The sequence below is a fragment of the Telopea speciosissima genome, chromosome 10 (assembly GCF_018873765.1).
Source record: "Telopea speciosissima isolate NSW1024214 ecotype Mountain lineage chromosome 10, Tspe_v1, whole genome shotgun sequence".
Taxonomy (NCBI): domain Eukaryota; kingdom Viridiplantae; phylum Streptophyta; class Magnoliopsida; order Proteales; family Proteaceae; genus Telopea; species Telopea speciosissima.
Window position 1 is genome coordinate 52349599 of NC_057925.1, and position 17500 is coordinate 52367098.

General features: G+C 36.1%; 1 protein-coding gene across 1 annotated transcript; it reads right to left on the minus strand.

Moving 5' to 3' along the window:
• Window positions 1–260: 260 nt before the first annotated feature.
• On the minus strand, window positions 261–1917 carry LOC122641801 (probable inorganic phosphate transporter 1-3). The gene has a single exon (XM_043835104.1). The coding sequence runs from the start codon at window positions 1887–1889 to the stop codon at window positions 261–263; it is 1629 nt and encodes a 542-aa protein (XP_043691039.1). The 5' UTR covers window positions 1890–1917.
• Window positions 1918–17500: the final 15583 nt, after the last annotated feature.

Below are 17500 nucleotides of genomic sequence, written 5' to 3' on the forward strand. Positions count from 1 at the left end.
ATATTTGAAATCATACAGGTCGTAAGCATATGATCAAACACGTGTGTTGGATTAAGAAGGATTTGCAGATTATAAACAATTACAACTAACAAAGAGTTTACGCGTCAGAGTGACGTGTTGGCAGTTACGTTCCAGGCACGGCGACCGTGACGGTAGAGGATTCCTTGAGAACCAACAAACATGGCCGTAAGCCCGTAACCAACAATCGTGACGAACACAGAATTCACACACCAAATCGTTTTAACAATTACAATCAGAAATTAAACAGGAGTGGTCCTGTTATCGAACATATCTCTTTGAGGTCTATCGTCGATCATCTCATCTTCAATCTCGTTTTCACCGGAGATTTCTTCCAGACACTTCCCGTTGTAATCGGGCACTAGCAGCGTGAAGAACATTCCAAAGAAGTTGACAACACCAAGCATGATGAGCGAATTCTTTACTCCAATACCAGGTGGGTACCCAGCGTCCGTCATGGTCTTGTCCTGGCTCTGTGCTGCATAAAGAAACCCAAACGCTCCCACCAGAGCCCCTGCTTTCCCCGCCGCCGCGGATATCCCATGGCATGTCGACCTCATTCTCGCAGGGAATATTTCCGCAGGCACCACGAAAGTGGTTGTGTTGGGGCCGAAGTTGGCGAAGAAGAAGGTGAGCGAGTACAACACCACGAACCCAATTTGGTTACCCTCTGACGTCCAATGGTGGAAAGGGATAGCTAAAGCGAACATGAACACCGTCATGAAGAAGAACCCCAACATTTGGATTGTATATCTACCAATATAATCTATCAATGCCACTGTAAACCAATACCCTGGAAGAGTGCTGCACAGTGCTATTAATGTCTGTGCCCTCGCAATCCTCCAAACTTCCTCAATGGCATTCATCGTTTTGGCTGCAGGGATCCACCCGATTGCGGTAAAGATGTCCTTCTGGAACAGATTCTGACTGTAAAATGCAATGTCTAATAGGAACCATGTGGTGGTTGTTCCCACTAAGTGAAGCCCGTGGCGACGAACGAACTCCTTAGAGAACAACCCATACGGATTTTTGGATTTTTTAGCGAGCCGCTCTACTGTCTCTTGCATTTCTTCGAACACTTCGACCTGCAAGACCTTTGCCATATCTATGGCTGCCTGTTTCGCATTTCTGGCAACGAGGGCAGTGTAACGAGCGGTTTCAGGCATCTTCATACGCCAGTAGTAAGTAAGAGCAGCGGGCAAGCCTCCGAACATCAGCACTATACGCCACACGTAGTCAGCCTCAGGGACGGTCGAGGCCTCTGGATTGTCTTGGTAAGCAGGGGAAGGAAACTTGATCTTAAATGCAGCTGAAACGATGAGGGCTACGATTCCACCAGCTAAAATCCCAAAACCTTGCATTGCGAACACGGCTGCGATGAAGGTACCACGGGTTCTTTTGTTTGCATACTCAGACATAATGGTTGCGGACAAAGGGTAATCGCCACCAATGCCGAAGCCAAGCCAGAAACGGAAGAAACAGAGTGTCACCATGACACCCTTTGAGGTGTGACCAAAGGAGAGTCCAGAGGCAATGGAGCAGACGACCATGAGAATGAGAGTGACACCATAAATACGTTTACGCCCCATCTTGTCACCAAGCCAACCAAAGAAGAGCTGCCCAGCGAGTGTCCCGCACAGGGCAACCCCAGTGACTGCCTCGGCAACATTTGGGGGCAAAGTTCCTGGCTTCGATGCTCCTGGGTTGGTGTAGTATAAGCGACCCAGCAACTTGGTTAAGAGTGAAATGCAGAATAAATCGTAAGCATCTGTGAAAAACCCCATTCCTGCAATGACAATTACTGTGAAGTGGTACAGTTGTGTCTTCGCAGCATCAAGTGCTTTAAGCACTTGTAACTGTTGCTGAGCCATGGCTACCGGCCTGCTTCTGAGTTTGCTTCCTCAATTTGGATCCTCTACTGCTACAGGGTACGTACGTATGACACTGCAAAGCCAACGACAGAATCCATCAACTGTTTGATATTATTTTTCTTAGGCTCGTGATGGTCAGGCATGACGATTTCGTCTGGGTCAACCCGGTACGTGACTCAAATGAATCCACAAGTATGGTACTCAAATTAATTGGAATTTAAAATTTTTAATTAAAAAAAAAGGGCAGGCCACTTGTGTCACATCAATGTGTGACTCAAATTCAATTATATATTTCTACCCAAAAAAAAAAAAATTCAATTATATATCTTTTTATGTCTTGGCATGCATAAATTCGCGCTTGTATATTAGGGTAAAATTTTTCTACAAATTGGATGGTAGAAATGGTACAATTTCAACTCACCACGTGTACAACACAATTGGTTGCATCGCATGAATGCCCACTTCGTGTGCATTTCCATTTATTGTTTTTAGACATTCATGCGTTGCAATAAATTACTCAGTACATGTGATGAGCTGGAATTAAACCACATAAAGATAACAGGAATGTCTGTAATTACATTAGCCCTTTCTGTGTTGCCACATGGCAAAACCAAGGTCCACCTAGAAACTTACCTCTTGTGGTTGAACCCATACGACTTTTGAATCAAAACCTCTCAAAAATATATGTGGACATATTTGCTTCTTCTGATTCAAAATCTTGCTTCTCACGTACCTTTAAATCCCCTCCCAGATAGAGAGAGAGAGCGCTAAGAAGCTGTTGCTGGTGCATATGAAATATGGAGAGGAGTAAGGAAGGGGCCATGGTAGCCCTTTAATACTCTCTATACTGAGTAGTATGGGCACGTTCACATATACCTCATTTTGATTCTTTCTTATTACAAAAATGGAGAAGTCAACGAGAATGCCAGATAGGATATAACTCTAATCGCCTGCATCTTTCTTTTTTAAAGCCAGAACGTGAGCACGACGACATCTGGTTGTCTACTGTTGGATTTGGATCCAAAGGAAATACATACTGTTTATTTATTTACATAAATATCCCCCCCCTCTCTCTCATATCTCTATCCCAAGTATCCATGGTTCTAAGTATCGGTATCGTATATATCAATTTTGCTAGTCATCAATACCAATACTATATCGGTAGCATGGTACCGAAAATGGTTAGAAAACTTATTTTTTAAGAAAATTCAGAGGTAATTTTGTTTGATACAGTCGATCTAAGCAGATACAATATCAATATCGTATCGATTTTACGTGTTGCCGATAACCGTTTCGATATCGTGCACTAAAACCATGCAACTATCCAAACATTTTGTTGACTGGGTCCTCGTCATTGGTGTTTCATGTCTTCCACTTGGCACAAAAGGTTGTTAAGTTGTTGGGTGAGTTTGGAAGTTGACTTTGACACTCATTTAAGATGTCTGTTAATCTAGACGGGGAGGTACCCAGACATTTCCTTCTAAAAATTATCTCTTTTAATTAATTTCTTGTTCGGTCCAATTCCCTTAGTGCCCAGACCATTCAGACAGGGGTGAGGTCCACCCCTATCCGAACACTCAACCTGGGTGGGGTCCACCCCCTCTTATTATAGGCATTAAGAAATTGGATCGGACAGGGGATTACAAGAGATAATTTTTCAAGAAAACACAAGCCCGAGTAGCAAGGACGTGAGCATGTTGAACCATACCTTGGGGCAAATGAAGAACTTGAAATCCCTTAAAATTAGAAGCTAATACAGAGATATCCCGAGCAATAGTTTGTAGTGTAGGGTAGGCTGTCAAATTGGCCATTAATGGTATTGACCACTACTTGAATGCAGTTAGAAAAAGATACCAAGTAGAATATGCAATTATTGATAGTTTGACACTCCTAAAGATGTTAAATTAATTATAATTTTTTATAATAATATAATAATAAATTATTTTAAAATTATTATCAAATCTTTTGTTATCATTGATTTAAAGAATTTTTTATAATGAGACAAATGTAGTCAAACACTCTTCAAGATGTTAAATTAATTATAATTTTTTATAATAATATAATAATAAATTATTTTTAAATTATTATCAAATCTTTTGTTATATATGATTTAAAGTGTAGTCAAACACTCCTAAAGATGTTAAATTAATTATAATTTTTTATAATAATATAATAATAAATTATTTTTAAATTATTATCAAATCTTTTGTTATCTTTGATTTAAAGAATTTTTTATAATGAGACAAAACGTAGTCAAAGGAAGATGTAAAATTCTTTGTTTTTTAGGTAGAAAAAAGGTGTCAAATTCTAAATACACATAATGAAGTGTCAACTAGACATAAGAATATTTTTATTTGTAACCTAATTTTTTTGTCCTTTTTCTTATTCTCGAAAGTTATTTTAAATTTTTAGTCACAATGAAAAAATATTTCAAAATAAACTGAATATGACTTCTCATTATGTATAAGAATAAGACAATGATAAAAATAAAAAAAAATAAAATTATAACTTCTTAATTCACCTATTTGGTGACAACAAGATATACCATGAGAACAAGAAATAAAATTAACTACATAAAAAGTAACTATATCATCTTCGACAGGGTAGAGATAAGTATTTTGATATTCTTGGATTTCAAAACATTAATTTGCCATGGACGACCATTTAATATTGGGGTGAAACTTTATATGTTTTTAAGGATATATACAAACTTTTTTGCTTCATCTAATATGCCATGTTGTAGTCCATAGGAAACTCTTTATTGCCTAGGTGGCGAAGAACCTATTACCAAAAAAAAAACATCCCTCCACATTCCTTTGTGGACATTTTTTTTTAAGAGTTATTTGAGCGAGTAGCATAGGAGAGCGTTACAATGACTTGCAACAACATAGTATCAAACATAGGAGGGTTGAAAGGTCATTCCATGTTAAGAGGAGAGAGTTCTACACAGAAGTGCTAATGTTTCTTGCCCTGACAACTCAAACTAAGGGTGTCAATTTAGAATCAAAATTGAAATTGACCGTTTAAAACCAAACTAAAACTAGGTTTTTTGTTCCAAAATATGGAATCTTTTCTTAGTTTGATTTTGATTTTGATTTTGATTTTAAGGTCGAAAGATTGGTTCGAACCAAACTAAATAAATCTATTACTTTTTAATGCATGAAAAAAATTGTGAGTTATGACTCTAACAAACAAGGAAATTTTTTTTTTTGTGGGTTGGGGGGAGGGGGGGTGTTTGGTGAAGTCGTGAAGATGTAAAATGTTTGTTCAAACACTTGAAAGATGGCCCAAACCAAATACAAACCAGATCAAAATCCATACTGATTTGATATTGGTATGAAAAAAAAAACATTTTGGTTTCCGCATATTGTATGATTGTTTCTTATACTGAATTGAATTCAAATGAAAAAACTAAAATCAATTCAATTAACCTAAGCTCAGACAAAACGGCGTTATACACAATTGTGGAATCTAGGGAGGGTCATAATATACACAGCCTTATCTCTGTTTTTATAGAGAAACTGTTTTCAAATTCGAACCCATGACCGCTTGATCACAATGGAGCACCGTTACCCTCACCGAGATTGTAGAAATTAAGGTAGAGATTCTCTCTTCATTAATGAGGATATGCCGTTATGATTGAATTCTTAATTCATCATTAACTTGCACCCTCTTATTATTCAAGATCCGAAATACCCTTTTCTAATTCAATCAGAATGTCAAATCTGATTAGATGAAGAGATTCTCTCCTCACCGTGGATGTAGAAAAACCGAATCCAAACTTTTCCGGTTTGACAAGGAAGGTGATACGGACACTAATACGAAGGTGAGTCATTGAAAATTTTTTACGGTCGCAATTCCTAGTGTGTAGTGGGACCCATGCCGTTAGTGTTTTCTGCTTCCACCATTTCAATCAAAGTGTTTTGGCTCTTTATCATTTCATAAATAAAGTGTTCTGTTGTTGATACGAAGGTTTTGAGGAGAGAAACTAAGATGGATTTTGAATCTTCTCTGGTTGGGTTTCGTCAAACGAGAGGGTGAGAGTTCTAGATGAATTAAAATGACACTTTCTCATTTCCGATCGTTTGATGTGTTAAAGGCCATGTGTCTCCATATTAAAGGGGTGCTAGATAGTCCAGTTTCCACCACGGCTGCATAGGAGCCAGATCCGATATAAGTGGGATCCGAGCCCATGATAAGGAAAGGACCATCATCACCAATCCTGCTATAGAACTATGGAATTAAAACTCGAAGCCGCGTGAAGTGAAAGACTAGAAGTAGACGGAAGCCCCATCACTAACCAAACCGTCACTGTCATTCGTTATATTAAGAAAACAAACAAAAAAAAAAAAAACTCAATTTGAATCAACGCAAGTATGCCATTAAAGACAGAAGAGTAAGAGGTCAACGGACAAACGCTTTTTGCCTAATTGTGTTGTGATGCTTTTCTGTCACCACCTTCCTACCAAATACGAAATGGGGAGGAAAGTCACTAAAGTCCAAATATCTCTGGAAGGAATTCTTGATTCTTCCCAAGTCCCGAAGACCCAAAGTGCTTCCTCGTGTCATACTCCACATATAACACAACTAATGAAAAACGTGGAGCAGATGTTCTATTATTAGTTAATGGGCCGGTAATGGGCCTCACATTGGCGCATATTCTTAGTCAACTAGGGTGAGAAGGCCCAACAAGTCTTCGGTTCCCCAAAGAGGAAGCAGTAAGCAAAGTGAAAGAAGAAATTATAAAAAGAATGGGTACCTAGTCACCCCTCTTAATTCTAAAATTTCTTAATTAACAGGGCATGCAGACAACTCTGCCCCTTTGTTTTAAGAAGGAGAGAGATAGACACATGGGAGTGTTGGCGTAAGCCACACTCCTTGTTTTCCATAAAAAATTTTGAGAACAAGACAAAGGCAACATTTGATAATGATGTAATCATAAATTATTTTTTTTAATTATTTTTAAAAACGTTATGGGGACAATTTTCATACACGATTGTGTAAGCCATGCATGTGGGATGAAAATCCTCTGCAATGCACAATCTGTCAGTGCATTGGCGGAGCGTCCTTGAGTGAACGACACGTGGTGAAAATGAATCCAATGGCTGTGAAATGTTTTTTTTCATTCCACTCCATATTACCCATTGAGTAGACCCGATTGGAGAGATTACTCGCTCCAGGAAGAAAATGGGTATCGTCACTACCATGAAAAGAGGATTTGAAAATGAAAAAGAAAAGATTTCTTCTGTAGAGGATTTTTATCCTTTTGCTTTAATATTGGTTCTTGGTGTTGTTTCATGACTCTTCTCTTTAACCGTGGGATTGTTTTGATTTTGCGATCAACGTTTTCCTCTTTTAAAGAGAAGAAGAATGCTCTCCCTAGTATTGGAGAGGGTTTCTTGATGCACTTACAAAAGAGTTCTCTTGTAAAGTTTCTTAGTGGAGAAAATGGAGAATCAACTCTACATTAAGGTTTTGGAGCCTTTTAGGAATTAGAGACTTGGGAAGATATCTTTTCTTTTCTATTTTCAAATTCTCATTTCACGATAGTAACGATACCCATTTTTTTCCTGGAGCGGATAATCCCTCCAATCAAGTCTACTCATTGGGTAATATGGAGTGGAGTGAAAACGTTTCACAGTCGTTGGATTCATTTTCACCACATGTCGCTCACTCAAGAGCACTCCGCTAGTGCATTGCTAGATTAATGTGCATTGCAAAGAATTTTTATCCATGCGTGTGAGGGGTTGGGAGGTTCGAGGCTCTAAATAGGAGTGAAGGGTTTATGATTTTTCCACCTCCATGTGAGAGGGGACACGACCGTGCATGCTTACACGACCATGTAAAATCCTTGGTCAAATGTTATTATAAAGAATATTTGATAATAAGACAAATGTTAATTCAAAAAAAAGGTGTCAAGTTCTAAATACACATGTAGAAGTGTCATTTAAAAATTTATAGTCTTATTTTAATAAGACATTAAGATAACTTTACATGAAAACGACATATCTTGGGGTTTATCTGTCCATAAAATTTGAGTTTCATCTAAAATCTTAAAAATATTCCTTTCTAGACAGCTGCCTGAATCCCCCCCTCATTTTGTAAAATTTAGAACTCTAGATAGAACAAGTCTATGTGGAATCATATGTGACTTAGACTAGGTACACCCCATCAATTTAATTCTCCAAATGACCAACAAGTCATCCATGGAAATAGTTGCCCATAAAAAATAAAAAAAAATTTCATCCATCAAAATATTTTTTTTTTCCTATTGGTGGTAACCTTTGACTATTTAAGTTTTTCTTCTTTTTTTTTAATTTTAATTTCCTATTACTTATGTTGTGGTGGTAGTAGTTTATTTAAGTGGCCCATCAATGATTGTTGGCAAAGAGCCAAACACGGATTCAAACATAAAAATATAGGCTAGAGTACCAAGAATTGGTAGGGAGTACCTCGAGTTAAAAATAATTTCTAGTTCAGTTTATTTGGTATGTTATATTATAATGTATTGAATAGATTATATATTTGATTTCCAATCAGGTTTGTTTGACAAGGTTGATGGTATAAGATAAAAGTTGGAAATATAAGACAAAATCAAAATAGAAAGCCATGAAAAAAAAAATCATTTTTTAGTAAAATAAAGGACTAATTATATTGATTCAATTCTATGTAATATATCATAACATTTATAGGAAAAATCTTATTGTTACCCAGTTTATGACAAAGAAGCTGCAAAGTTTTTCCTTTTTAACTCTTTTAATATAGGGTTTAAGATTTTCTTAATTAACAGTGATATAATTAATAATCCTTTTTAACCCTTGATTTAAAAAACTTTTACAGACAAGTCAGGATTAGGCCTAGGGGCAATCAAAAGAAGGGTACAAATTCTAAGTTCATCACTTTGTTTATAATAAGAAGGGAAAATGAACGTTGTCTAGATGTGCGGCTCCTAAGCCCAACCACAGGAGTACAAACACGAGATTACCACCCCACCCCCTTGAAATAAAAAATTCAATCCATGTTGATGCCCATGTGCGTACTCTTATGTAGGGGCCACAATATTAGGTAGTGACCTCTTGCCCTAACACGAAAAACCTTTTTTTTCTAGGAGGAAATTTTCTCCACCAAGGGTGAAGCAAAAGTACACTCATCTATAACTATTAATATAGCTGATTGGAGAAAATAGATCCATATTGCGAACCCATTTAGTTGTGATAAGAGTAAAGTTCATTATTGTTTTGAAAAATTTTGTGAAACATCCTCAAATAGTATTGAAAAATCTCAAAATAGTATCCTAACAGTCACAATCCTTGAATGACTGAAATAAGATACCAATGCAACCATGGACCTCTCTCTCTCTCTCTAAATAAAGAATGAGAAAAAAGGTGCTTTGAGTTGTAGGGTAGGGTGTGGTAGCACACTCTCTCCTTCTCTTATTTTCACATGAAATGATCTCACTGACCTCTCATTACAAAATCATTCCGTTACATTGCATTGGTGCACTCGTCTATGCCGCTTGCTCAAAATCTCTCTCCATTAAGAACGTGTTCTAATTATTCATCACATTACGGGTCGTAGTGTCTCACACACTACAAGGACAATGTAGTCTCTGTTGGCACGCACAAAGAGCTTCCTTGAAGTCCCCAAGATGTCAAAAAGATAATACAATGAGTAAGCCCCCTCGTAGTGTCCCTTCTCAAAGTTCAAGAGTATGGATGGGGGACATCACCGGGACATCACCGTTCCTATTATAGATGTATCGGATCCTTCCAAAATAGATTAAACCCCTAAAAATAGAAATAGAAGGGACAAATATTTCACAAAATTTGAGTTTTGTAAACTTCGATTTAATAAATTTAAGGATCTTGCCACAAGAGATAAGTTTCATTGATTTTCTGTTCTTTTACTGAATATAATTAAGCAAACAAACACAAATTGACAAGAGGTTAAAAGATTGTCTGATATTGGGATCAAGTGCTGCCATTGTTTTGAAAACAAAATTAGATTGAGGGAATTGGCCAATTTGAAACGGAATCGGCTGAGCTGGATCCCAATTCTTACTATTCTAGAGCGGCTGATCCACATTGGGTTTCTAGGAATCGAATCAGGATTGATTGGACTCGATTTAGATACTGATTCCTTGTTTTAAGCTCTGGATGCCGTTGATTTTGATTCGTATTAGGTGAGTCACCCGATCAAATTCCGATTCTTTAAATCTAGGAATCGAATCAGGATTGATTGGACTCGATTTAGATACTGATTCCTTGTTTTAAGCTCTGGATGCCGTTGATTTTGATTCGTATTAGGTGAGTCCCCCGATCAAATTTCGATTCTTTAAACCTTAATTCTTTTTTAAACGATTCCTTAAACATTATCATTTCTATGAGCTTTGACATTTGCTCTAATGTGAATTATTTAAATGCTAAGGTAAGATAGATAATTAGAATTATGATTAATTGAATGGAAATGAGGATCATCATCCACTAGGCTTGAAAATAAACAAAAGCATTTACTAAATAAATAAACAAAAGCATTCATATCCCAATTAAGATTATACTTTTCAAACAGACGGTCATAAAGCTACAATTTGGATTTAAGCTTGCCATGCCTTTGTATTAATCATCATCATCATAATCAAAACGGATCGTTTACCTCAAAAGATAATATTAATTAAGTCTCTAATAATGTTTTTTTTCAAACGAACCTAATTTTTTATTTTTTGGTAAAAGGTAGATTCATTGAGAGTCCGTTTGGTTGCAAGGGGAATTAAAGGGAAGGGAAGGAAAAATTTTTAAACATAAAAAAGAAACTTTTGTAATCATTATCTCATGTGATTGTATAAACTACTTAAATTTCTTATCATATTTAGTAATGATATATTTTACATGTAATATTTATTTTACATTTTAAACCAAAAGGAATTGGATGCAAAGTAAAGTGGAATTTAATAACCAAATATAAAATAATTTGGAGTTAGTGATATTGTCATATGGGGGTAATGATTACATAAATTTCTTTTTTAAGTATGAAAATTTCATTTCCCTTCCCTTTAATTCCCCTTGCAATCAAACAGAACCTGAAGAAAGAAAATGGGAGGAGGGAGGCAGAGTCAATCTTTTTCTCGATCTTTCAGAAAAGGTGCATGGTCGTATATATAATCGTGGGATGGAGATAATGCACGGATCGAAATGACCAAAAACCCCGACCCCCTATTTAAAAAAGCTTTTAATCGTCATATGTGATCGTGCATGAAGCTTTCCACCATAGACAAATTTTGACTTTCTTTCCTTAAATTTTCTTATACTTTTTATTTTTCTCTTTCCCACCGTGGCACCGCCCCTTGTTTTTCTTTGCATTTGTTGGGTCTTCTCAAAACTGCCATTGCGCATACTAGAAACCAAAGACCAAAGAGTAATTTATCAGTGTGAACACTAATCATTCTATCTTATTCCGACTTATATGCATAAAAATAATTACTTTCTTCTAGGGATTGTTTTCATTTTTATTTAGTGTTGCAAAATATAGATATTAAAAAAATGGGAAGCAGTTTTTTGTACGGGAGTGTGGCCTACACCAACACTCCCATGAGTCTATCTCTCTCCTCCTTAAAACAAGGTGACAGAGATGTCTTTTCACATGGGGAGGAGAGAGATAAACTCATGGGAGTGCTGGCGTAGGCCACACTCCCGGACAGAGATCTTTTTCCCTAAAATAATTTATTTATAAATGATTGCCTTTTATAACATCTTTATGGATTTTAGAATGAAGTGACAGCTCTAAATGTCCCTCTAGTGGTAATTTTAGAAGTGTGTTTCTTCTATCTGTCACTAATGAGAGTGAAGTGAAATGCTTTACTAGTTTTTTTCTTAATCTTCTTTCTATATTGAACATTAGTTAAAAAGATGAGTAGTTTATGTAATTCCACACCCTACCCCTACCCTTCCTCCCCACCCCTCTCGCCTTCCTGTCTCCTCGTTGTTGAACTTGGATTGCTCTTATTATTTTGCTCCCTATCTTTACCGTTGCACTCCTCCTATGGAGTAAAATATCGGATTACTCGATATTGGCGGCCTAGCTGGGCCTCACTATATTTTTGTCTTTGCACTGTGACTGCTCGAATATGTAGTCGGGCTTGCATATGGCACACATGGTAGGTTTTACAAATGGTCGGTCGGTTTTTGGGTTTCAATCAAGCTTCCAATTATTGGCCTAAATGGGATTTAAATGGATTAATGACACGTTTATCATTAAACAGGCTGTAAAAGAGCTACAAATAGGCTTTAAATGGACTGTGGACTGTAAACATGTCGAGCTGAGTAAATGGGGTCTAAAAAAAGTTGTAAGCAGGTTCTAAATGTGTTTAAAACATGCCGGGCTGACTCAGGCTAGTTAGTAATCGGTCAGTCCCAGTTAGGCGCCTGTCAGATAGCATCCTTGCATCGACTGAATATTAGTCAAGCCAAACTTGAGCCCGACACTTTTAATAAATGGACTGGGCTAGTTTTTGGTTTTTCCGATCAGACTCAGTCGGGTCTGCCGATGTGCATGGGCTTGGAATTGACACTTCTACGGTTCTACTCATGAGAGTACTGGCATAGACCACAATCCCGTACAGAGTTCTTTTATCCATGAATAAATAAATACAAAGCATCATGAACCCAGAAGAATAATTAAGTGGCACTAAAAGATTCTTATGTGACATATAAGTTCCCAAAATACAAGAAAAGTTAGCTTGATTGCTTAAAAGATTTAATTCACAAGGCTACCATGCCATTTTGAATCATCATGGGGTCACTTAAGTCACTTAAGACATCTTTAAAGTAATGAAAAGTAGTGCCTTATGTCTTACCAAAAAAAAAAAAAAAAAAAGAAAAGTAGTGCCTTATGACGTTTTCTGTCATAAGGCACACACTGTATGACACTTAAAAGCACCTGTCAAAATACCTTGTGATGTTTTAGATTTTTTTTGGTCACCCATGTAGGACAGAAAATTGTCCTTTTGAACATAATGGAGCTTAGTTAGTAAATTCGGGAACGGCAATTGAACGGGAACGGATACGTATGGTAATTAAACGGACTAGACGGTAATAATACTTTAAAAAAATTTGATTTCATAAAATGCATACGGTAATAATACGATACGTGTTTAATATGGGTATAATACGACATAGACGGTAAGAATACTTTTAAAAAAACGGACATATATTCATTATATAACATGCATTCACCACCTAATAAACAAAATAATATCATGATTTTATGAACTAAAATAAACACAATAATATAATGTGCTATATAACATCTCTAAGATTATCATTTAACATACCAAAATATCAATAATCTACAAGAAATGAATGTAGATTGTCTGAAAATGAGATGAGCAAGTTGATTACCTTATCATTAAATCATTCTTCCAACATTGCATTTCTTTCTATCTACAATGAGATAACCATATATTTTTAACCAGATGTGTTCTTGTGAAGGGGGATGAGTTCCCACTAATTAACCAACACAAGACAAGAGGGAGAGTTCCAGATATGGATCTCCACTGTACACATTAGCTATAAGAGACAGAAAAATAAGAATAAAATATAATAGAAATTGAGCCGTTCTCACCAATATCACACCAGATTCATTTGCTTCACTACCACCATCAAAGTTCAAAGACCAGAGAAACAAGAGTAGAGTACAAGACTTAGCTGTCACTTTGTTGAACGAAGATGGGGAGGATGATTGGAGATGGAGGGCGGCTACTGTTGCTTGCTACGGTTGGATGTTCAACGCAAATCGAAAGGCACGAAAGGGAAAGTGAAATCGTTTCCCTAAATTCTAATCTTTTGGGTTTTTTTTTTATTAAAAAAAAAATGTATAATACACGTATTATACGAGTATAATATTCGATCGATTAAAAATTATGTTTTTTTATAAAAATACTGGAAAATACAGGGACGGGAGTATTATACGTTCAAAAATTTGGGTACGCATATAATACGCGTATTTACTAAGTAATGGAGTACAAAAAACTATACTCCTGTAGGACAGAATCTGTCCTTTTAAAGAGAAATAGGGGGACTTATTAAAGGATAGAATTTTGTCCTCCCATATAACACAAAGCCATACAAGGTTATATGGTTCAAACTAGAACCAATTATTTATCCGTGGTTCAAAGCAGAACCAACAGTGACTGGGTCTAAAACCAAGAAACTAGATCAGGGTTTTTCAGGAAGGTCATGGGTTAATAGGCCCAAAACCTAATTACTTTTAGGATGGCCCAAATCTTTATTGGGCTCAACCTAAAGTGGGCTCATCAATTAATTAAATCCTATAATCAATTAAAACCCAAACCAAAGCCCATATAATAAGGCCCAACAAGGTTAAAATCATCTATGAGACTTTTTTACTATGTAATTTCACTTTTTTGGAGATTAAAGTGAAAGAAATTTGATTAGTTTAAAGGGTTCTCTTCTCATCCTCCCTAAGATGTTGGTCTTTTACTGCACTTCTTGTTATTTTAACGGGTAAATTTTTCCAAAATGACTTGCTTTGATAAATTTATCAAGGCAATTCAAATATCTGGCACATGGCAAAATGAATTATATGTGTGTGGAAACACTTGGAGACACATGCTAATACATAGGAGGTTATTTGATTGAATTTAGTTATGCAATTTGACACGTAACTAATCAAAAGATGATATACTATCTAGCGAATGGTCATAATTGCCTGATCATCATCATTCCATGTGAGACAATGAGAATGATTTGATAATCTTATCAAAGTGAACCATTCAAATAAAAAATTTCCTATTTTAAAAGAGAAATGGGAAATGGGAAATGATAGGTTGGATGTGTTTGTATATGGGAGTGTTTTATAAGGTTAGAACTTAGAACCATGTGTATCATTAAAACTAAAAACCCAATATCACTTGATTGCCTTAGCTCATTTAAGAGAACAAGATCATCAATTTATTAATAGAAGCTTAATTAGAAGGTAGTCCCCTTGGGTCAAATGACTTAGGCCACACTTAATTTCCTTAGTAGGAAAGAAATCATTTCAGCTTGAATTATATATATCCATAGCATTGGCATGCAACAGGTGATAATGGGATTAGGATCGTCTACGGCTTGCTGCCCGTAGCAGCCATAGCAGCCCACTAATGAGGTGCATCGCAATGATCGCCTTACCCCTGCTCAGGCAAGGGGCTCGGGCAGGGGTAAGGCGGTCATTGCACTGCACCTCATTAGGGCGCTGCTATGGCTGCTACGATCAGGCAGACCATAGACGATCCAAATCGGTGATAATGCCTCCAAAATGGACTCAAAATCATTGACTGCTACTACTTGTTTGTTGAAGAAAAGGCAGAAAGAAGGCCATTTTTTAGGTTCTTTACCAATTGAAAAAATTACTAATTTTGTATCATTTATACACATTTGTGGAGAATGAATATGAATCCAACAGACAAATGAAACCCTTTCCATTTCTTGTGGCAACAAAGTGCAGCTTTTAGAAACAAGATAAAATATGAGAGAGAGAGAGAGAGAGAGAGAGATTCAATGGTTTTGTAGAGTAGTAGCATACATATACAGTGTTTAATGGCTTAGAAGTGGTCAAATTCTCAATGGCAATTATATTTCCTACTTAAAAAGAAGTTTAGTAGCTCCTTAGTTCCTTTCTTACCTTTTGTTTTGGTAGGATAAAGTTATCAACTTGTGTTGCTCTCCACCAAAGGTTCTCCCCACTTTCTTTCCCAAAAATAAATAAAAATGAACTCTTATGTCCGACTATGGATAGAGATAGTGATACTCATTGCAGCCCATATTGAAGGGCTACTATCTAAAGTAGAACTTGCAGGCCAAGATTTATTTTTGTCTTTCTTTTTTTTTTATTATTTAACTTTCCTTCCTTTTGTGTTCTATGTAGGATCCATAATTCCACATTCAAGCTTTCAAAATAAAACCTCTTATAGTTCTTTAGAGTGATTTTCTTTTGTGGGGATCATTTTAGAACTGAGAATTAACCCATGATCTGTTAAGTACTTGATGATACGTCAAAAGTTTCAGAGTTGATGGAATGCGTTAAATCAAGTCCTTTAACCTATTCCATACTAGTCTGGCCCAATCTAACTCCCATACACTAGAGTGGACTCCATTAGACACATAACATGATCACAGTAAGAACAAGTAGAAGAATCAGGTTATTATAGCAATTGCCAAATACAACTGATATATAAAAGTGATTAACGATGGTTTCTATCTTAAAGGTCAAGGAATTTAATCAATTTGGAACTTTCACAATCCAAATTATGGAAGCACAATAAAAAGTACTTTGGCTTTAATATATCACGCAGCGCGGTGGCATTGTCGATTTTTTGATTTATAACAACAAATTAAATAGTTGAAAGGAGAGAATGAGAGATCTTGAGCTTTATGTTGGATTATGTCAATCTATTTCTTCTACATTGATAATGATACATATGAAACATTTGGTTTGTTCTATGGGATATACTCATCTCTAAAGTTACTTTTCTTTCATTCATTTCATTTATTTATGGGTAAAGTTTTCCTTCATCTATTATTGTGTCTACTGAAACCAAAAGTGAAACAAAATCTCTCTTTCTTGAGATTACTTGACTTTAGTGGACTGCTGCATTTCCTTGCCCTTTGCACCATTCATTTCATTGCTCATCAATGAAGCAATATATGTTTGAAATTTCCTTTTGTTTAGGTCTTTTAGCACTTAAGACTGTGCATGAAGGTGGGAGTCTCACAGTGCTAAAAGTTTTTAAAAAAATGTTCTCAGTTGTGGTACATCCTTCTGGTCTATACACTTCACCTAGAAAAATGAATTTCTTCTCCTCCTTTTGGTACATTGAATGTTCCTCAAGGAATAAAGACCATTCAATGTAAAAGAATTTGAGGAACACCATCTCAACATTCCGACAAGCTAAACTTTGGATTTTTCTATTTCTCGTCCCATTGAATATACATCTCTTGCTAATTAGTTGAAAGGAAAATTCATATAAGAAAATCAAGAAATGGGCACCCAACAGAAGAAAAAAAAGGAAAATGTGAAATAACCTAATAATTGCAATTAATTTGATATCAATCTTAGAAGTAAACTTTATTAATTAGGAAATATCTTACATATCTATCAAGAAAATTTTAGGGCATGGAGAAAGGAACTTTCTTCATTAGCTAGGGGGGGGGGGGGGGATCCATGTGTGGCCTATTTTAGATTAGGTATAGTAGAACAATAATGTTTGGAAAATGAAGTGTAGCACTACATAGAAGAGATCATGCATCCACTGCTACAACTAGGAGCATCTTTAGTGACTTCCACTTGAGGTTCTAGTGCTCTACCAACTCATCATAGTAGTGATTGGTGTTAACAGATCTATACAATTTTTTTTGCTTTTTTAGTTTTTGATAGAGAGATCTATCTACACATTTGTTGCCCATCCAAATAGTAGCAATGATGGTCATAAATTTTTTAACCAAAATGCTCTACCAATTGGATGGTTTGAATTGATGCTTAATCCATCATTGGTTTTTGGAGTTAGGCTCAATCATCCTTTAGAAGGGCAATCAAAAAATAAATAAATAAATAAAGCA